Genomic DNA, 23,253 nt, shown 5'->3' on the forward strand with positions numbered 1-23,253 from the left:
TATCTTTAACATCATGCTGTGTGTGGCTGCTGTCTTTCCATCAGCCCTGTGTAGTGGTGCTTGGAGAGGTGTGTATACTCTGATTTGGCAAACATTTTCCCTAACAGCCTGCACAACGAAGGAAAGGCACCCTGTGTGAAAATTCCTATGTTTTTCTGTTATTTTAATTTTTCCTATATATTTTTCAGATTTGCATTCTCAAAATTAAACTTTTTGTTTTATAGAAAAACAATAAAAATGGCATGTTCTAAGTCCACAACAATGCTTAAACTACATCAGGAGACCATTTTGGAGACCTGGGAAAAATCTGCAAAAATATATTTTTGGGGGGTGGGAGGTGCTGAGGAGTATTTTTGTAATAATAATGTATTCTTTTTTTGTTTTTGCTCAATCTGTTTGGGTGGGCCTGGCTCCTCAGAGGGTGGGCAAATGGGGCATGATGACTGAATTATCCATCACAAATAACTAACCAAGACTTCGGACTAAACTTTTTCAATACCTGGTTTGCCTACCCATTGTTGCCTTAGTTAGCATTTACTTGTAGATATCATAAGTTGAAACGCCTTTCCTACATACCTGATAATAATGAGTGTTTTACTCCGCTGATCTCGGCTGGTCTCTGGAAGAAATTACGTGTCCTCACTGTCCGAGACCAAGTCAAGACCGAATACAACTGTATCCGACACAAGACCGAGACACTCAAAATGTGGTCTCGATACAAGACTCCTACATCACTGGTAACTACAATGTTGTTGATCCATCCTCAGTTTTCTCCCAACAGAGCCATGAAACTCTGTAACTGTATTAAAGTCACCATTGGCCTCATGTTGAAATCCCTGAGTGGTTTCCTTCCTCTCCGGCAACTGGAGTAATCAAAAAAGTGTTAAACAAATCAAAATATATGTTATATTTGAGATTCTTCAAAGTAGCCACTCTTTGCCTTGATGACAGCTTTGCATACTCTTGGCATTCTCTCAACCAGCTTCATGAGGTAGTCACCTGGGATGCAGTTCAATTAACAGGTGTGCCTTGTTAAAAGTTCATTTGTATAATTTATTTCCTTCTTAATGTATTTGAGCCAATCAGTTGTGTTGTGACAAAGTAGGAGAGGTTTACAGAAGATAGCCTTATTTGGTAAAAGCCCAAGTCCATATTATGGCAAAAAGAGCTCAAATAAGCAAATAGAAATTACAGTCCATCATTACTTAAAGACATGAAGGTCAGTCAATAAAGAACATTTCAAGAACTTTGAAAGTTTCTTAAAATGCAGTCTCAAAAACCATCAAGCGTTATAATGAAACTGGCTCTCATGAGGACCGCTACAGGAAAGGAAGACCCAGAGTTACCTCTGCTGCAGAGGATAAGTTCATTTGAATTACCAGGCTCAGAAAATGCAGCACAAATATATATTTCACAGAGTTCAAGTGACAGACACATCTCAACATCAACTGTTCAAAGAAGACTGTGTGAATCAGGCCTTCATGGTCGAATTGTTGCAAATAAACCACTACTAAAGGACACCAATAAAAAGAAGAGACTTGCTTGGGCCAAGAAACACGAACAATGAACATTAGACTGGTGGAAATCTGTCCTTTGGTCTGATGAGTCCAAATTTGCGATTTTTGGTTCCAACCGCCGTGTCTTTGTGAGACGCAGAGTAGGTCAAGATGATCTCCGCATGTGTGGTTCCCACCATAAAGCATAGATGAGGAGGTGTGATGGTGTAGGGGTGCTTTTTTGGTGACACTGTCTGTGATTTATTTAGAATTCAAGGCACACTTAACCAGCATGGCTACCACAGAATTCTGCAGATATACGCCATCCCATCTGGTTTGCGCTTAGTGGGACTATCATTTGTTTTTCAACAGGACAATGACCCAACACACCTCCAGCTATTTGACCAAGAAGGAGAGTGATGGAGTGCTGCATCAGATGACCTGGCCTCCACAATCACCCAACCTCAACCCAATTGAGATGGTTTGGGATGAGTTGGACCACAGAGAGAAGGAAAAGCAGCCAACAAGGGCTCAGCATATGTGGGAACACCTTCAAGACTTTTGGAAAAGCATTCCAGGAGAAGCTGTGTGAGAGAATGTGTGCAAAGCTGTCATCCAAGCCACATTTTACTCCTGGATGTTTTAGCTTAGCCATAAAAGGGGTTGAATACTTATTGACTCAAGACATTTGAGCTTTTCATTTTTTATTCTTTTGTACAAAAAACCTAAATGTAATACGTTTTAAATTCAGGCTGTAACACAACAGGATGTGGAAAAAGGGATGTTAACACTTTCTGAAGGCACTGTGTTCATATACATAAATAAATATGTAAATATGGTTCATGAGAGCACTACAGAAAAGTTTGTTAAAGTCTGTAAGAGATTAAATGAAGTAATAATGGTTCATTCAACATTAAATGGCAATTTTAAGGAATGTCTACATGATAGAGGTGAAAGAAGTATTAGCATGTTGTACTGTTAATAAATGTATCCGGCCGTAATCTGCTGTGTGTAACTCGTACGCTGGGAGTCGGGAAGCAAGTACAGAGAGTGAATCGTTTTATAAATAAACAAAACATGGAACAAATCAAACGTAATAATCTGCCGACATAAAGAGCCGGAGAGGGGGAGCGGGAGTAACACGTAACACTGTGTTAGCATTCAGTAACATTCATTTAACTTTGTGAAGGCATACTATGAATGACCATTTACCTAGCAAATAATGCTAAAGTTCTCATCTATGGCGAAGCAATTGACATGCATTTCACGTTCTGGTGTTTGAGTTAGGCCTACAGACATGTTACTGTCTCACAGATCCAGAAGAACAAATTGCTGCATGTTTCATCATTCTAGCTCTGTAAGGGATCATTGAAGGTAGCAGGGTGCATCAGCTATATACAGTCCTCAGTTCCATGCATGTTATTAGGCTCTCCAAGCATCTAAAAACCTAAAAGCACACAATACCATCAGATTGTCAATGTTGCACCAATTCTGTCAAATTGAATTGGTGCAATTCTGTAAATAATTTTCTTACCTTATGGTCAGTGGTGTGCCATCCACCCATGTCGTGGTCGATTCCATTTCTATGTCAGACAGACCAATCCAGTACCTCATCTTTTGGAATCCATTGTTAAATTCCTAGCATATTGGCAGAAAAAAATATATTGGCATACTGGCATCAACAGTCCCACACTAGTTTCCCTCCTTTCTTTCTCTCACCTGTTCCTCTTTGCTGTTTACGATCACCAGGTCTGCTCCTCTCCTCTTGCAGTCCTTTCTACTCTCCTCCCAGGATTTAGTTTCAGTAGAGATGTAATACCAACTGGAGCCGAAAAACCTCCATCCCCGTCGTACCATCCCTGTTGAAAAGCAGCATAATAGAGCAGTAGAAAAGTAGCACTCGTGTCCATATTGACACAAAAACATTAGTGAATTATCCATTTAGATATATAAATATTATGGTTGTTTAAGGATTCCAAGATGGTGAATCAATGACTGTTTACACTCTCGCTCTCCTTTTTCAGATAAAGTACAACTCGCCTAGCACACAGTTGAAACTGATCTCTCACTTTAGTCATGGTATCATAATTTGTCTTCATCTGGTCTATAGCTTTAATTAACTGGTCTCTCTCGTTAATTAACTGGTCTCTCTCTCATTAGTCACGTCATTGAAACTGGTCTGTGCCTGGTCTCTCTCGTTAGACATGGCAGTGAAACTGGTCTCTAGTTGGTTTCTATCTTTTAAAGTGAGATTGAAAAGGGTCCGTAGCTGGTCAGTCTCTTCAGTAACTGGTCTGTAACCAGTGTATCAGTGCAGAGTTGGCTCTAAGAAGAGAAGCTAGGATTTAGATTGCAGAAAGAGCCTATGATTCATGAGCTGTTTGTTATTTTCAGCATGATATGTACAACTCCTTTATCTTTTGAAAAACATGCAGTTTAAGATTCTCCAGTTACAAGCATGTCATTACTGTAGTTTGTATCATTTTCCTGATTTTGCTAACTATATTTAAAAGCTATTTTGTCAGAAATAATTTCACTCACAGAAGAGGTGCAGGGAGACATTGAGTGTTAATTGTACAATGCACAGCAGACCAAAGCTCACAGTGACCAGTCTGTAGACTCTTCTCCCTGGCCCTGTATTCTCAGCTCCTGGGATGATTAGGAAACAGCAGAGGAAGGCACTGAATAACGCCTGTCTACTTCTTGACAATGACATTGAATGCACAACTAGCAAGGTAGTAACCTAATTTGTGTGGTCCCTAAAAACAAAACGCATCCTTATCATGACACATTATAACAGGTTATACATCCATTTGTCCATGGAAGAGGAATTTAGCCTGACAGGATGTTAGGATGTTGGTTTGAATCTAACATCCTAACATTTGTACTCTGCATTTAACAGAGTACAATGCAATTTGGATAAGCTCTCTTACCTGTTTTTTTCTGCCTCCTCTGAATCATTTGCTGCAGTCTTCATGTGTATATCCTTTGTATCCTCGGAAAGGTTTCCATGGTTCACATTGATTTCAGAATTTCCTGCTCTGACAATGTCTTCCATCTCTTGTGATGAAGTATGCGTGGTGACAGTGTGGTTCTCCACAATGGACAAGCTCTGTGATTGAGGAACTTATTTAAGCAAATTGAAAACAGGAAGCTGGTATATCAGGGACAACATTTAAATGTTTTTCTTATCATTATTCTTCCTCCTATATATTGCCCTACCTTTCAGGTCTCAACTTCTGTCAAAGTTTTCATGTGGTTTTGGCACAGAGGAAAAGATAGACAGTGACCTTGTTGATATCCTGGAAAAGTGGTTGCCTCTCCATTGATATTATACTTTATTGGTACCATTGCTTCCCAGCATGATAATTATAGGTGTCAAAAAACATGTAATTCAAAGTAGTAGTAGACAGGAATAGAACAATTATGTTGGGCTACTACAGTGTTAAATTGTTTTAAAATCCATGAGTGATGATTCATTGGAAGATGGTATTTACACAATTAAACCCTTTACACCAATAGTTGTCACAAGTGCTTTAGTAGGACCTAACCTGGCCAGGACCCCAAAATATCAAGCAGAAGCACAGTGGCAAGGAAAACTCCCTAGAAGGGAGAAACCTCGAGAGGACCAATAATCAAACATACAGTGCATTCTGAAAATATTCAGACCTCTTCCCTTTTTTCATATTTTGTTACATTACATTACAGCCTTATTCTAAAGTAGATTAAATGTAAAAAAGCCTCATCAATCTACACACACAGCTCACAAATTACTGCACCTGTACATAGCCCACCTATAATTTAGCCCAAACAACTACCTCTTTCCCTACTGTATTTATTTTATGTATTTATTTATTCATTTTATTTTGCTCCTTTGCACCCCATTATTTGTATTTCTACTTTGCACATTCTTCCACTGCAAATCTACCATTCCAGTGTTTTACTTGCTATATTGTATTTACTTTGCCACCATGGCCTTTTTTTTGCCTTTACCTCCCTTATCTCACCTCATTTGCTCACATCGTATATAGACTTGTTTCTACTGTATTATTGACTGTATGTTTGTTTTACTCCATGTGTAACTCTGAGTCGTTGTATGTGTCGAACTGCTTTGCTTTATCTTGGCCAGGTCGCAATTGTAAATGAGAACTTGTTCTCAACTTGCCTACCTGGTTAAATAAAGGTGAAATAAAATAAATAAAAATAAACACACAATACCCCATAATGACAAAGCAAAAACAGGTTTAGATATTTTGGAAAATGTACTAAAAAAAATCTGAAATACCTTATTTAAATAAGTATTCAGACCCTTTGCTATTAGACTCGAAATTGAGCTCAGGTACATTGATTATCTTTGAGCTGTTTCTACAACTTCATTGGAGTCCACCTGTGGTAAATTAAATTGTTTGGACATGGTTTGGAAAGGCACACACCTGTCTATATAAGGTCCCACAGTGGCATCCATCATTTTTAAATGGAAGAAGTTTGGGACCACCAAGACTCTTCCTAGAGCTAGCCGCCCGGACAAACTGAGCAATCAGGGGAGAAGGGCTTAGTCATGAATGTGAAGAAATAGCACATTCCACCTCCCACAACCCCATGGCGTAAGTGGAAACATGAATAATTGATGATGTGGATGATAAAAATGCATGCAACTTTTGTTAAGCACTTAAGCAGTACCACTTTGCACATTTTAAGGCCAGGTTCAGCGGTAACCCACGTTAACCGATAAACACATAGCTTATCATTGCTTTTGTTTAGGCAGTCGGAGATGTAACTGAGTTGGAGCTTTCAAATCGGTGATCATCTGCTTTTATGGTCATTGTCACTGAAACCACACCCATCCAAATATCCCACCCCATTAGAAGTTCCAAATGAGAAAGTGTAGGCTATATATACACTGAACAAAAATAAATGTAAAGTGTTGGTCTCATGTTCATGTTTCATGAGCTGAAATAAGATCCCAGAAATTTTCCAAACTCACAAAGCTTATTTTTCTCAAATTTGGGGAACAAATCTGTTTCCATCCCTGTTAGTGAGCATTTCTCCTTTGCCAAGATAATCCATCCACCTGACAGGTGTGGCATTTCAAGAAGCTGATTACACAGGTGCACCTTGTGCTGGGGACAATATAAGGCCACTCAAAAATCACTGGTCTACTAGCTGCCACCGATCCCTTTTTCTTTTCTGTTGGTTTTGTATTGATTGTTTTCACCTGTTGCTTTTTTTTGGTTCATCAATGGTCTATTTCAACTTCCAGTGCCCGTCTGCTTTTGTGCTGTCTTATTCCTACTGTCAGTGGTGAAGTTGTTTTCTCCTACGCAATTTGTTGTATGTTATTTCCTGGTTTTTGGAGACATACCTGATTTATGGTCATTGCCTGATTGTTGGCTAGACCAAGCGAAATAAACGCATCCATTGGAAGTATTGCTCTCTGCGCCTGACTCTACACCCACCACTCCTAGAATTCTGTGACATCTATGGTATATTGGCAATCACACAATTTAATGTCCACCTACTTTGGGGATGGAAACAGGATTCCCCAAAAAAACTGAACTACCAAAAAACCACCAAAAAATGTATAAATTAAATAAATCAAACAACGTTTCTGTAAAAAAAAATAAAAAAAATAAAACCAATCTGATCCCTACACAGGTTCAAGGAGAACCTGGGAGGGCGGGTCTTCCGGCTCCAGTACCCCTTGCGAGTCTTCAGATGTAAAATCTTTGAGTCCCAAAAACGTTTATGCCGCAGACAGAATAATGTCCAGTTTTTTTCCACTTCTTTTAGACTTGTGCTGAACAGTTTATAACTGTGGCAATGAACACAACAAAATCCACCTTTTTAACACAGGTTTGCTGTCTGGCAGCAAACATTTACTACAGGCTGTGGTGTATCCACTACCATATCTTCAAGAGCAACACTTGTTTTCTCAATTATTTTAATCGCCTCCTTATAGGAGATTCGATTGACCGCTCTAACATTTGCCACCTCAATTTCCTTCACCCTTACCGTTCTTCAGTATACTGTTCTTCAGTATACCGTTCTTCAGTATACTCTGTTCGTCGGCAAACACTTGAAACATGGCCAAATCCTTTACAATTCTTACACTGCAGTGGTTTGGGGACGAAAGCTCTTACGGCATATCTTACATAACCAAGCTTCACATGTGTAGGTATTTGCTCTTCAGAAATACAATGAATCAAAATAAGGCCACTCCGGGTCACTCTGACAGACCACTTTTCCAAGTGCATACTTCACCATTTTCGACACCTCAAACGGGTTTCCCAAATATGCATCCTTACTCAACAAACACATCCCAACAAGAAGCAATTCATTATCATTTACACATGTATCCTTCAATAAAAGGTTTGACAATTTCCTTTTTGTTCCAGTTTTTTATACTACTGTTGTCCATTCAGAACATTCGTCTTCACCAAATTTACTCGATGCGCTGCTTAATTCAAACTCAGCATCCACTTCCGCAATCTTTCAGGGACCTGCGATGTCCACTTCCCACCCCTCCCTCAAAACTTGAGAAATTTGTGGCATTTTGTTGTGTGACAAAACAACACATTTTAGAATGGCATTTTATTGTCCCCAGCACAAGATACACCTGTGTAATGATCATGCTGTTTAATCATTTTCTTAATATGCCACATCTGTTAAGTGAATTGATTATCTTGGCAAAGGAGAAATGCTCACTAACAGGGATGTAAACAACCTTGTGTACAACATTTTTGAGAAATATGCTTTTTGTGCAGATGGAAAATGTCTGTGATCTTTAATTTCAACTCATGAAACATGGGACCAACACTTGTGTTTCTATTTTTTTTTGTTTATGTTGGTCTACTACAGTGTTTAATTGTATGAAATCCATGAGTGATGATTCACTGGAAAATTGTCTTTACAAAACCCTTTACACAAATAGTTGTCACAGGTGCTTCCTTAGGGCATAACCCCAAAAGAGCAAGCAGATGACACAACTTTTAGCCGTCCCAGACACCACACTACATCTCCCACAATCCGTTAGGTTGGAGTTTGCGCATTACACAAGTTACGGGGCAGGGTTTGGTTTGTTGTTGCAGAAAAAAAGAGGTGAAGAGATTATTTAAGTGAAGCTGTCGTATGAGGTAGGCCATGTTGACTAAATAATCGATTATCTGGCTTGTTTTTTATTCATTTAGCTAAATCATGTAAAGTCGTTGTTAGCTAGCGAGACAGTTGCCGGTCATGTTAGCTTGCACCTTTTGCATTTTGGACGATTTGCCTAGGTAGCTATAATTGTTTGTTTTGACACCTAATGTAGCTAGCTAATGTTACTACTGAACGTCTGTGTACTAACGTTTTTGCAAGTAGCTAGGAATGTGATTAACAACAGTTGGTTGTATAATGTTCTTGCAGCTAGCTAACGTTTCAGTGTTGTCTGCCCCTAGACACAGGGACCCTTGGGGTTCCTAGAATTGAGGCAAAACAACGTTTCAATCATAACTGGCTAACAGATGGCTAGTTAGCTAGATAACGGTGTCTCTAACATCACTTGATAATGTAACTGGCTATTCAACATAAGAATGCCATGCACATACATTTCTACTGACTCTACACACACACACTCACATACATGTTCGGGCTACCCTGTTTATCTTATATGTTGCCTAGTCAACTTACCCCTATACATATCTACCTCCATCACTCCAGTATCCCTGCACATTGTAAATATGGTATTGGAACTGACCCTGTATATAGTATGCTTGCTTAATTCTTATCTTTTTTTCTAGTATTACATTGTTGGGTTTTGAGTTTGCAAGAAAGGCATTCCACTGTAGTTGTGTATGTTACATTAACCTGAAACCTTTAACAGCCAAAGTGAACAAGGGATTTGCAGACACTAAGTCTCTCGATCTAGGCCTGCACATGAGGTGTCCACATGCTCAAATGTGGCATGGATTTTGGGCTTGCATATAGATGTTGTTAGCTGCAAAGTGAGAGTGATAGATCTATACTTGTTCAGAAATATGCTATAACCATTTTAGAAAATTGTTTGAATAATAGTATAGGCCATATACAATGGCATGCTCTTTCTAACATTAATGTTATGAGCAAAACAAACCTGATGCTCTCTAAATCAGGGCTCTCCAACCAGAGAGCTACTGTCCAGTAGTTTTTCACTCCAACCCTACTTTATATAGCGTGCCTGATTCTAATAATTAGCTGGTTGATAAACTGACTCAGGTTAGTTACAACTGGGATTGGATTGGAGGGTAGCTCTCCAGAAACAGGGTTGGATAACTAGCAGATTGTAACAGGCTAACGTGATGCTCCATTTGCCATAAACAGCCAGTAGCAGCAGTGTAAAAATAAATAGGGGGGTGGTGTCAATGTAAATAGTCCGGGTGGCCATTTGATGAATTGTTCAGCAGTCTTATGGCTTGGGGGTAGAAGCTGTTAAGGAGCCTTTTGGTCCTAGACTTGGCGCTCCAGTACCGCTTGCTGTGTGGTAGCAGAGAGAACTGTCTATGACTTGGGTGACTGGAGTCTTTGACCATTTTTTGGGCTTGCCTCTGACACAGCATAGTATATAGGTCCTGGACGGCAAGAAGCTTGGCCGCAGTGATGGGCCGTACACGCTACCCTCTGTAGCTCCTGACAATCAGATACCGAGCAGTTGCTATGCCAGGTGGTGATGCCAACTGGTCAGGATGCTTTCAGTGGTACAGCTGTATACGTTTTTGAGGATCTGGGGACCCATGCCAAATCTTTTCAGTCTCCTGAGGGGGAAAAGGTGTTGCCGTGCCCTCCTCACGACTGTCTTGGTGTGTTTGGACTAGAGGTCGACCGATTCATCGGAATGGCCGCCGATAAAAAAAATAAAAAAAAGATATTATTATATTATTATTATTTAAATGGGCAAGTCAGTTACGAGCACATTCTTATTTTCAATGACGGCCCAGGAACTGCCTTGATTCAGGGGCAGAAGGACAGATTTTCACCTTGTCAGCTCGCGGGATCCAATCTTGCAACCTTACAGTTAACTAGTCCAACGCAATAACGACCTGCCTCTCTCGTTGCACTCCACAAGGAGACTGCTTGTTACGCGAATGCAGTAAGGTAAGTTGCTAGCTAGCATTAAACTTATCTTGTAAAAAATATTCGATCATAATCACTAGTTAACTACACATGGTTGATGATATTACTAGATATTATGTAGCGTGTCCTGCGTTGCATATAATCTGACTGAGCATACAAGTATCTAAGTATCTGACTGAGCGGTGGTAGGCAGAAGCAGGCGCGTAAACATTCATTCAAACAGCACTTTCGTGCATTTTGCCAGCAGCTCTTTGTTGTGCGTCAAGCATTGTGCTGTTTATGACTTCAAGCCTATCAACTTCCGAGATGAGGCTGGTGTAACCGAAGTGAAATGGCTAGCTAGTTAGCGCGCGCTAATAGCGTTTCAAACGTCACTCGCTCTGAGCTTTCTAGTAGTTGTTCCCCTTGCTCTGCTTGGGTAACGCTGCTTCGATGGTGGCTGTTGTTGTGTTGCTGGTTCGAGCCCAGGGAGGAGCGAGGAGAGGGACGGAAGCTATACTCTTACACTGGCAATACTAAAGTGCCTATAAGAACATCCAATAGTCAAAGGTTAATGAAATACAAATGGTATAGAGGGAAATAGTCCTATAATTCAGATAATAACTACAACCTAAAACTTCTTAGCTGGGAATATTGAAGACTCATGTTAAAAGGAACCACCAGCTTTCATATGTTCTCATGTTCTGAGCAAGGAACTGAAACATTAGCTTTCTTACATAGCACATATTGCACTTTTACTTTCTTCTCCAACCCTTTGTTTTTGCATTACTTAAACCAAATTGAACATGTTTCATTATTTACTTGAGGCTAAATTGATTTTATTGATGTATTATATTAAGTTAAAATAAGTGTTCATTCAGTATTGTTGTAATTGTCGTTATTACAAATATATATATTTTTTAATCGGCCGATTTAATCGGGTTTGGCTTTTTTGGTCCTCCAATAATCGGTATCGGCGTTGAAAAATCATAATCGGTCGACCTCTAGTAAGTATATTATTTAACTTCAGAGGTGAATGTATCAAACCAGTTGCCATGATAAGTTTCTTGTTGTGCACTCTCAAACAATAGCATGGTATTTGTTCATTGAAAATAAGAATGTGTTCTTAACTGAATTGCCTAGTTAAATAAAGGTATTAAAAAATAAAAACAGTCGGCACATCGGCGCCCACAAATACCGATTTCCGATTGTTCGGCCCTAATTAAGTCGGCCATTCCGATTAATCGGTCGACCTATAGTACTTACATTCAGTAATCTTGCTCTGATTTGTCATCCTGAGGGTCCCAGAGATAAAATGTAGCATAGTTTTGTTTGATAGAATACATTTCTATATTCAAATGTAGGAACTGGTTTCTTCAGTTTGAACCCCTGCTGTGTCTGGACAAAATAAATGAAAAAATAGGTAAAATCATGACTGCGGTGATCTTCAAGTCGGAAAGTAGGAGCTCTAGAAAGATGCCTGAGTTTCTTAGTTGAATAACTGTTCAAAACTATTTTCCCCAGTCAAAGGTCATTTTTTCCCCCTGAGTTCCCAGTTGTCTTCCAGGAACATACATCTTTGTATGTTCCTAGGTTGTCTTGAATGCACTGAAGTCGGAAGTCCGAGATTTCTGAGTTCCCAGTTGTCCAGAACGCAGCATAAGGGTTGGAGAGCCCTGCTCTAAATATTTAACTGTGTGATGTGACTGGTGATGTCACTGGTTGCTTGGTGTGCTCCTCCTTGCCATGAATAAAAACTTCCCTAAAAGAGGCTGAATAACATGCTCTTTAACATGAGACTTGGAGCAAAGTGAATCTGCTGCTCTCCGTAACTGTTCTCCTGTGTGGTGTGATGTCACAGGTTGCTAGGTGTGCCCTCCCTGCGATGAGAGTTGATCAGGTCCCCAGCACCCCCTCCTGCAGTTGATGGATCTGCAGCTGGTCTGGAGATGACAGACAGTGTCAGGGCCTTCCTCCGTAATGTTGCGACGGTCAGACAGCAACCCAACACACCCCGTCTGTCCACACACAAGTGATAGGCCTACACATGGGGTTAAAGGAGGGTACAGCTATCATGAGTCTGAATCATGAGCTGGTGAACCAACTAGCAAGCTCTGTTTAGATCCATTGGGAATTATGTTCTAGTTAAATTGATGCCATCCACTCGGCCCATTAGACATTTAGTCTAATAAGTTAGTATGTTTTTACACTAGACAAATTAAACATTATAGTAAAGTTTAAGCTTTTTCTTTCGTGTTTTTTCTTATTTGCTTTAGAGCAAACGTTGCTTTCGGGCAAAACCATAGTAGCCTACATTTAATGGCTTAACCAAATGTTTACCCTTGTGTTGTTTACCTTGACCCTCATTACCTTACTTCCAGATGAAGATCTCCTCCACAAAAGCAGTACAAAGATTAGCCTTGTTTTTTTGGTATAGTTCAAGTGTTTTTATTTCAACTGTGCTACTAGGTAAGCAAGTGAATTTAAGCACAAGTTACCTGACTTCAATGATATTAAGATACATTTTGTACATTTTGCATTTTGTAACACTGCTTTGGATGTAAAAGGAACTTTTCCACCCATGTACGTATACACATACCAAGTCTAACATACAGTGTAGTGTTCAACATTAGAATAATGTGCTGTGTTGATTTTCTTCATAAGGCATTTACCCCAGTCTCACTTTGAATTTTCTGTGTGTCCTACAGGGGATTAAGGACTCCATTTTGGGGATCGGAACTATCTCCAAGTTGGATGCCCGCATCCAGCAGAAAAGGGAGGAGCAGCGAAAGAGGAGAGCCAACGGGGCCCTGGCTCAGAGACGGGCCCAGAGTGAGGAACGCAAACAGGAGAGGTAGACACTGGCAATTACGACTTTAATACCCTATTCACACTGCCGAGCCAAGCTGGACTGGTTTCAAAACCCCCAGTTTTTGGAACCGTGCTGGAAGGGGTGGTGTAGAAGAAAAAAATCAGAGACAGCACATTTCTGTTTTGGTTGGCACGATATTGTGGGTATAAAAAAGGGTATATGTGTTTTCTCTCTCAGCCCGAGGAGCTATTTGATACATATCATAAAAGGGTATTTTTAACATTCCTCCCTATCTAACCGGATATGCTCTTTCTAGTTGTAACGGGTTCATATTAAAAAACTTTAACATGGATTGTTGTGTGCTGTCCAGTGTGAACAGTAGGCTTAGGCCTATACCTTTTTTGTGCTTATTAATGACGAAGGTGAGTGATAATGTGTAGTCATACTCTCTCTTTCAGTGAACCCAAATTAGCCAGTAGGATTCTTCAGTGCTGTGCGTGGAATGGGGGAGTGTTTTGGGTAAGAAACATACTTTTCTATATTTTAAAACTGTTTGAAAAATCCATATCATGCAAATACTGATTTTTCTATGAGAGGGGCAGAGAAGTAATACTACAACGACATTGTTCATGTTAGTAATCCCTCCAAATATTTTTGCAGCTCAGTCTGTTCCTCTTCTATCGGGTGTTTATTCCACTGCTGCAGACTCTGACAGCAAGAATTATCGGTATGCCTGCCTGGAACTATGGGGCGGGTTCACTCCATTATCACATGCTTCATAGTGATTTGTTAATAACAGTGGTAAAACCTGTCACTCAAAGAGACATTTCTTGACAGGTGACCCCTCACTCCATGGTAACGTGTGGTCCTGGCTGGAGTTCATATTGACTTCCGTGTTCAGTGCTCTCTGGGTGCTCCCTCTGTTTGTGCTCAGCAAGATAGTCAACGCCATTTGGTTCCAGGTGAGGCCTCTGTTAGTACACAGGTGATGACGTAGATGTTTTGTGGTTGTCGTTGTAACAAGGGTGGGATATAGCTGGTCAAGGACAACTGTTGCTCAGTTGGCACCGGAGAGCACTAGTTGTACAGTGGCTTGCGAAAGTATTCACCCCTTTGGCATTTTTCCTATTTTTTTGCCTTACAACCTGTAATTAAAATTGATTTCTTTGGGGTTTGTATCATTTGATGTACACAACATGCCTACAAATTTGAAGATGCAAAATATTTGTTGTGAAACAAACAAGAAATAAGACAAAAAAGAACTTGAACTTGAGCGTGCATAACAATTACCCCAAGAGACTTTCAGCTGTATGTCTCAAAAGCTTGGCACATCTAGCCACTGGGATTTTTGCCAATTCTTCAAGGCAAAACTGCTCCAGCTCCTTCAAGTTGACATTTAAATGTTTCCCCTTAGTGTTGCTTTAGCAGCATGCTTAGGGTCATTGTCCTGCTGGAAGGTGAACCTCCTTCCGTCTCAAATCTCTGGAGGACTGAAACAGGTTTCCCTCAAGAATTTCCCTGTATTTAGCGCCATCCATCATTCCTTCAACTCTGACCAGTTTCCCAGTCCCTGCCAATGGAAAAACATCCCCACAGCATGATGCTGCCACCACCATACTTCAGTGTAGGGATGATGTTCTCGGGGTGATGGGAGGTGTTGGGTTTGCGCCAGACATACCTTCTTCCATATGTTTGGGGAGTCTCCCACATGCCTTTTGGCGAACACCAAAAGGTTTGCCAAAAAGCAACGGCTTTTTTCTGGCCAGTCTTCCGTAAAGCCCAGCTGTGTGAAGTGTACGGTTTAAAGTGGTCCTATGGACAGATACTCCTATCTCCGCTGTGGAGCTTTGCAGCTCCTTCAGGGTTATCTTTGGTCTCATTGTTGCCTCTGATTAATGCCCTCCTTGCCTGGTCTGTGAGTTTAGGAGGGTGGCCCTCTCTTGGCAGGTGTATTGCGGTGCCATATTTTTTATATTTTTTAATAGTGGATTTAATGGTGCTCCGTGTGATGTTCAAAGTTTCTGATATTTTTTAATAACCCAACGCTTACAGTGCCTTGCGAAAGTATTCGGCCCCCTTGAACTTTGCGACCTTTTGCCACATTTCAGGCTTCAAACATAAATATATAAAACTGTATTTTTTGGGGAAGAATCAACAACAAGTGGGACACAATCATGAAGTGGAACGACATTTATTGGATATTTCAAACTTTTTTAACAAATCAAAAACTGAAAAATTGGGCATGCAAAATTATTCAGCCCCTTTACTTTCAGTGCAGCAAACTCTCTCCAGAAGTTCAGTGAGGATCTCTGAATGATCCAATGTTGACCTAAATGACTAATGATGATAAATACAATCCACCTGTGTGTAATCAAGTCTCCGTATAAATGCACCTGCACTGTGATAGTCTCAGAGGTCCGTTAAAAGCGCAGAGCATCATGAAGAACAAGGAACACACCAGGCAGGTCCGAGATACTGTTGTGAAGAAGTTTAAAGCCGGATTTGGATACAAAAAGATTTCCCAAGCTTTAAACATCCCAAGGAGCACTGTGCAAGCGATAATATTGAAATGGAAGGAGTATCAGACCACTGCAAATCTACCAAGACCTGGCCGTCCCTCTAAACTTTCAGCTCATACAAGGAGAAGACTGATCAGAGATGCAGCCAAGAGGCCCATGATCACTCTGGATGAACTGCAGAGATCTACAGCTGAGGTGGGAGACTCTGTCCATAGGACAACAATCAGTCGTATATTGCACAAATCTGGCCTTTATGGAAGAGTGGCAAGAAGAAAGCCATTTCTTAAAGATATCCATAAAAAGTGTCGTTTAAATTTTGCCACAAGCCACCTGGGAGACACACCAAACATGTGGAAGAAGGTGCTCTGGTCAGATGAAACCAAAATTGAACTTTTTGGCAACAATGCAAAACGTTATGTTTGGCGTAAAAGCAACACAGCTCATCACCCATCCCCACTGTCAAACATGGTGGTGGCAGCATCATGGTTTGGGCCTGCTTTTCTTCAGCAGGGACAGGGAAGATGGTTAAAATTGATGGGAAGATGGATGGAGCCAAATACAGGACCATTCTGGAAGAAAACCTGATGGAGTCTGCAAAAGACCTGAGACTGGGATGGAGATTTGTCTTCCAACAAGACAATGATCCAAAACATAAAGCAAAATCTACAATGGAATGGTTCAAAAATAAACATATCCAGGTGTTAGAATGGCCAAGTCAAAGTCCAGACCTGAATCCAATCGAGAATCTGTGGAAAGAACTGAAAACTGCTGTTCACAAATGCTCTCCATCCAACCTCACTGAGCTCGAGCTGTTTTGCAAGGAGGAATGGGAAAAAATGTCAGTCCCTCGATGTGCAAAACTGATAGACATACCCCAAGCGACTTACAGCTGTAATCGCAGCAAAAGGTGGCGCTACAAAGTATTAACTTAAGGGGGCTGAATAATTTTGCACGCCCAATTTTTCAGTTTTTGATTTGTTAAAAAAGTTTGAAATATCCAATAAATGTCGTTCCACATCATGATTGTGTCCCACTTGTTGTTGATTCTTCACAAAAAAATACAGTTTTATATCTTTGTTTGAAGCCTGAAATGTGGCAAAAGGTCGCAAAGTTCAAGGGGGCCGAATACTTTCGCATGGCACTGTATCTGTACTTCTCCACAGCTTTGTCCCTGACCTGTTTGGAGAGCTCCTTGATCTTCATGGTGCCGCTTGCTTAGTGGTGCCCCTTCCTTAGTGGTGTTGCAGACTCTGGGGCCTTTCAGAACAGGTGTATATATATACTGAGATCAAGTGACAGACAATGTGACACATAGATTGCACATAATTGATTATGTGACTTCTAAAGGTAATTGGTTGCACCAGATCTTATTTAGGGGCTTCATTGCAAAGGGGGTGAATACATATGCATGCACCAATTTTCAATTTTTTTAAACAAGTTATTTTTTTCACTTCACCAATTTGGACTATTTTGTGTATGTCCGTTACATGAAATCCAAATAAAAATCCATTTAAATTATAGGTTGTAATGCAACAAAATAGGAAAAACACCAAGGGGGATGAATACTTTTGCAAGGCACTGTATATACATAGTTTTATCATAAACCAATTACGGTCTCTATTGATGATGTTTATAGCTTTCCAGCAATGTTCAGGCGATGGAGTAGTGGCTTTAATACAGTTGAATGAATGCTTGGCTGTGCTTTCCTTTTTGTCTCACAGCAGTAACGGATTTCCAATGTGTTATTGCTATGCTGTCTATATTCCCTTCCAGTGTTTTTACACTGTTATTGCCCGAGGATCTTTTGAGATGATAACATATGTCACACAGTGAAACAGGAGGTTAACATGCCCTATGGTTGTCTGCTGTAGGACATAGCTGACCTGGCGTTTGAGGTGTCTGGTCGGAAAGCCCAGCCCTTCCCCAGCGTCAGTAAGATTATTGCTGACATGCTCTTCAACCTCCTCCTCCAGGCCCTCTTCCTCATTCAGGTAGTACAGCAATTGACGTTCCCATGTGTCTTCAAGTTCACAAAGAAGGGTTCACTAAGGTTATATTGAAATTAAAACATACAGGGGTCTTTGGGATCAACGCTGAGAGCACTAATTCATTACTTCCATTGGTTGAAGTTAATAGTCAATCTATTAGCTCATCATCTTGTCTTTGTTGTGGTCCACTAGGGTATGGTTGTGAGTCTCTTCCCCATCGATGCCATTGGACAGATGGTCAGCCTTCTTCACATGTCTTTGCTCTACTCCCTCTACTGCTTTGAGTATCGCTGGTTCAACCATGGTGTGCCTAATTTCTATTCAGATGTTTTTCTTCACAAAGTATTTTGCTCATTTTAGGTAATAGGAACTGAGCAGAATCTCAACCCATTTGTAACCGTTTCATCCAAGGCATTGAGATGCACCAACGGCTGTCCAACATTGAGAGGAACTGGCCCTACTACTTTGGCTTTGGTCTCCCCATGGCTCTATTGACTGCCCTCCCCTCTTCATATATTATAAGGTAACGCCACTTGTAGCCCCTCTTTCAATCCAAACACAGAGACTCTTCCAATATGCAGACTTTCAGTTCTACTGATATACCAAATCATTTGAATGATCCACTCAAATTAAATATTTTTCTGCTTTAGTGGCTGTCTGTTCTCCATCCTGTTCCCTCTGTTCATCATCAGCGCTAACGAGGCCAAGACCCCAACAAAGTTATAGTGAGTATGGTGCACTGCAAGCCCTAACAATGACCAGTGATCAAACAGATTCACTTGTGTAAAAAGAACCAGTGAAATCCTCTTCCCTGCTCACTCACTCTCTTTCCTCCCGTGTCTTTTCCACACAGTCACTTCCAGCTGCGCCTCTTCTCTCTGGTTGTGCTGATTAGCAACAAGCTGTTCCACAAAACGGTCCACCTACAGTCGTCCTTGACTTTGTCCACCTCCACCGAGAAGCTGCCCCCCTCTCCCCACGCCTCACCTGGCCGCCAGAGACCCCTACCCTCCCAGTGATGGCCACCAGGGGGCGACAAAGGAGCAGCTCAGCAACTGCTTAGTAAACAAATGGAGGAGCAGTTGATTCTTTCTGTGGACAGGAAGAGGAATGATGTTTGTTTGGTTAAAGGGGGGGTTTTATGTGATTTTAATGATTCTACCACAGTCCTTCATATTCTTTTGGAGCACCTGCAAGGTGTGTTTTTAATGTGAATGACGAATGAGATTTGACTGCCCTGTCCCTCACACTCAAACACACAGGTTATATATTTTTCTCATTTATTTTGTTTAATAGTTTTTTTAATGTATGATGTGCCATTTGAGAGCTTTAAATACAGCACAAGCTGTCATATACATTGTTTTTTTTCTGCTCTTTTCAATTCCAACTCCAATGTTTGCTATCTTATTGTTTGTTTAATCTGTTTATAACCCGGTGACTGATCCCAGACTGATTTGTATAAAACACTGGATGTGGAAGAGAAAAAGGAAAAGGTTACATTTTTGCCAGGACTGATGTTATCAATGATTGACTTGGATTGAAATACCGTGCCTGTGTTCATTTTGGGTGACGGTACTGTTTTGGTGCAGGAGCTCCACAATACTTCTGAGATAATATTTTATAAGAGAAACAGGAGCTCAAGCAGTAGAAAATGTGTGACCCAAAGACGCCTGTTCGGCTTTTCAATTGAAGGGGGTGACATGTGTGCGATGTTCAAAAGTAAAGCACAAGTGTAATTTTTTCTGTGTTGCAAGTGACATTCCTTTCACCCTGATAGGATGCTGTCTTGTTCATGAATAGCTGTTTCGCTATAAAGCCAGGGTGACACTGCTACTCCTCTGCCCCATGGATAAGCTTGTGCGGTGAAAACAAAGGGACACTTTTTATTTATTCCTATAAGGGCTTTATTTAGAGGAATCATGATTTTTACGCTTTCAGCATGGGCGCTGGGCCTGTATCCATGTAGGCTGCAAAATACCAATTAGTGGAAAAAAGATCAGAATTGGGTTGCCTGCGTAAACACAGCCAAAGTGTCGCAGATCTAGGATCTGTCCATACAATCTTATATTCATTATGATCTAAAAGTCCAAACGGATGCTAGATCAGCACTCCTGATCTTCAACGCTTTGTGGATACAGGCCCTGATCTAAACCTCACACTACCAAGGAAGAGTATCCTTACCTAAAAAAATCCAAATATGAAATCACTGGTTGTTGTGTGGTGATAAGTGAAGTTAGCTGTTTTAAGGAAGCGGTTTTCTATAGGGGTGTATTAAGCTGCGTTTACACAGGCAGCCCAATTCTGATATTTTTTTCACTCATTGGTATTTTGACCATCTCTGAAAAAGAGTTGATGTGATTGGTCGAAAGCCCAATTAGTGGAAAAAAGATCAGAATTGGGCTGCCTGTGTAAACACAGCATTAGACAGACAGGTGAAGCTGTCTGTCTGCTGCTGGGTCAGATCAAGATGAAACTGCCAAACTTCTTTACTACTCTGTTTGATTTACTTCTGCTTCAAATCAATTGCACACCAAGGACTGTAGTGTAGGAACTAGGAAGATGTCACTGAGCTGAACTTCTGACAGATTTTCTCTTGAAGTAACAGACAGGGGAGAAACCCTCTGTGTTTTGTTCCCCCATGAGCAGTGGCAAATACAAACAGCCTGTAGGGGCATCTTGTTTTACATGATGTCACTTGGCTCTAATGTTCAACCAAACCTCACCAAGGGGATTACCATCATCTAGCTTTCACCTAGTCATTAATCTCATGGGTTGCGAGGGAAGGGGAAGTGTTTTTTAAACGGTATGTAGTAATTGTAAGAAGTGCATAGTGTTTATGTATGCAGATTGATATTTGTGAGGTTGGAGTAAAAGTATTGCCTAAATAAAATTGGTCAGTATACACTACATCTACTTGGAAGTAATCTTGATTGACCCCAATTTATTTGGTCTCAAATGTTATTCTATGGTTAGCTGCTTTGTTGCTCAATGTTTCCACCCAGGGCCAGCTCCAGTCATAATTGAAAAAAAGTGATTGCTTAGGGGGCTCAACCAAAACCAAGAGAAAAAATATAAATAAAAAGTTGTATTTACATTTTTTAGGAACTCCTTTGTGGTATCAGCATACTATTGAGAGTAAAAATAGTAGAATACACCAGTTGCAATATAGAAATTTGGTTGGGCATTAGCAGTTGTTTTCATGTCAGTCACTCAGACATGTCAGCTAACAATTTTTTAATTGGTAGTTTGTCTAGCCAGCCATCTACACTTGTAGTAATCATGGCCGAATACCGACCAGGCACACAGGGCACATGCCAAGAGGCCCTGACCTCCAGGGGTACCCTATTGATTTCGTTAGTCATTCTCACTCAAATTTCATATTAACATGTCATAAGTCATTACAAAATGTGTATAATTGCAGGAAATTTACTTTAACTTTCCCACCTGGATATTTAATTAAAACATCTCAACATTTGTAAGAGAATTCACAAAAAAATATTCTGGTGTTTTATACATGTCCCAATGTGGGTGATACTTTAGAGGGAACAGCTTCTCTGTTCATACTTCAGACTATTTTTATCAAGCTCTTTAAAAAAAAAATGTCTTAATAAAAATATGTATTACAAATTACAATAATAAAAAAACAGGCCATCACTACACGTATATTTTCTCTAAAGAAACATAAAATGAACAGAAACAAGAAATAAAAATCACTACACATGAATTGCAAGTTCTTATTTTATTCTCAGCAGTAAGGACACGTCACTGGAACGAACAGCGACTGCGCGGCCTGTTTGAATGATAGCTGATGAACGAATCAGGAATGAGAGTTTACTGAGGGCCGGTGCAAGGCCAATAAACACGTTGCATAGTGTGGTTGGGCGGGAACACAAGGTTGTGTGTACATGTGTAACAGCAACGGAGTGGTAAGTGCCGCTCAAAATAGCTGCTACCTCAACGAGAAATATAATTGAACTGCTCTATGGCTCTGTTTGTATGACTATTCAGAAATTAATCACGAGGTGTAACTTTGAGAATAAATGAAAGCAGATTTTCTGTTCATTCATACAGCTAAAGTTAGCTAGCAAGTTAGCATGTAAAAAGAAGGCTCAGCCCTCGAGTTTAATGGAATCTGCAGTCTATTTACAGGAACGGAAAACCCATCAGATAACTGCGTATTGCGTTTAGCTAGGTCAATACATACATGCATATTTGCTAACACATTAAGCTACATTAACTAGCTAGTTAACTTTACCTATTTAGCAAAGGCTGGCTGCCAGATTTGTCTCTTATGTTGCTATTTCTTGGTCATTTCTACATACAACACGAATGTCTTAATAATTTGGTTGATGAAGGCAGAGAAAGAACCAATGATGTGTTGGAAAGAACTGTACGAATAACAAGGAATGTTTGCAGTCTAGACGGAGTTGCATCCATTTCCTGGTTTCATTCTTCGCCACATCAAACTGGAAGTGCGCATGTCCTTATCGGGGGCGATTCATTACGCCGATTCTGTTGCAAAACGTGTCATTAACGTGGAGGGACCTACCTGAATTTTCCAATATAAACTTAAATATAAACTATATAAACTATTTTCCAATATAAACTTAAATATAAACTATAAACTAATTTTAGTTGCAATGCTTGGACTAATGCTTACACACCTAGTTGGAACAGACTGAATCACGTCTTTTAAACCCAGTCAGTGATTTCATCAGGCAAATAATGTTGGTGTAAGACAAGTTGTTAATAATAGATTGCGGTTTTGTGTTTAACATTACTCAAGTGAGTTTTCCAATATAATTGGGGTTTAGTTTGTAGACTGAAGCTCCATGTTTTTAAACCATTAATTACTATGAAAATAATTTATGGAATGGATTTGCCTCATGGCCAATCTACTGACCAATCTAGTAAAAACGGACTTGTTGGGAGTGTACTTTTTGTGCTGCGTTGATTCATGCACAAGCAATGCAAGTGTGGAAGTTTGGAATGGAGTAGAGGTCGACTGACTATGATTTTTCAAAGCCGATACCGATTTATTGGAGGACCAAAAAAAGCCGATACCGATTAATCGGCCGATTTAAATAAGAAAATATATATATATATTTTACCTATTTGTAATAATGACAATTACAACAATACTGAATGAACACATATTTTATCTTAATATAATACATAAATAAAAAAATCTATTTAGCCTCAAATAAATAATGAAACATGTTCAATTTGGTTTAAACAATGCAAAAACAAAGTGTTGGAGAAGAAAGTAAAAGTGCAATATGTGCCATGTAAAAAAAGCAAACGTTTAAGTTCCTTGCTCAGAACATATGAAAGCTGGTGGTTCCTTTTAACATGAGACTTCAATATTCCAA

At 40.1% G+C, this 23,253-nt stretch overlaps 2 protein-coding genes across 4 annotated transcripts in view; both read left to right on the plus strand.

The window, feature by feature from the left end:
* The first annotated feature begins 8,491 nt into the window (after positions 1-8,491).
* Positions 8,492-20,801, plus strand: LOC109892717 (etoposide-induced protein 2.4 homolog). Of its 2 annotated transcripts, none has more exons than XM_020485456.2 (11): positions 8,492-8,629; positions 12,424-12,553; positions 13,271-13,416; positions 13,833-13,893; positions 14,035-14,101; positions 14,212-14,336; positions 17,765-17,884; positions 18,074-18,185; positions 18,293-18,404; positions 18,532-18,606; positions 18,735-20,801. In XM_020485456.2, exons 2-11 carry the CDS (start codon positions 12,512-12,514, stop codon positions 18,898-18,900), a joined length of 1,026 nt encoding a protein of 341 aa, XP_020341045.1. In that variant the 5' UTR covers positions 8,492-8,629; positions 12,424-12,511; the 3' UTR covers positions 18,901-20,801. The 2 variants fall into 2 exon arrangements, with proteins under 2 accessions (XP_020341045.1, XP_020341046.1); XM_020485457.2 differs by having other exon boundaries at positions 8,599-8,770.
* A 905-nt stretch (positions 20,802-21,706) lies between these two features.
* Positions 21,707-23,253, plus strand: part of LOC109892718 (dolichyl-diphosphooligosaccharide--protein glycosyltransferase subunit STT3A-like) — a 41,042-nt gene continuing 39,495 nt past the window's right edge. For both annotated transcript variants that reach the window (XM_020485458.2, XM_020485459.2), the window contains exon 1: positions 21,707-21,807. The gene's annotated coding sequence lies outside the window, so the exon portion shown is untranslated. The remainder of the gene's footprint in view (positions 21,808-23,253) is intronic.

This window comes from Oncorhynchus kisutch, linkage group LG6 (genome assembly GCF_002021735.2).
Source record: "Oncorhynchus kisutch isolate 150728-3 linkage group LG6, Okis_V2, whole genome shotgun sequence".
NCBI lineage: Eukaryota > Metazoa > Chordata > Actinopteri > Salmoniformes > Salmonidae > Oncorhynchus > Oncorhynchus kisutch.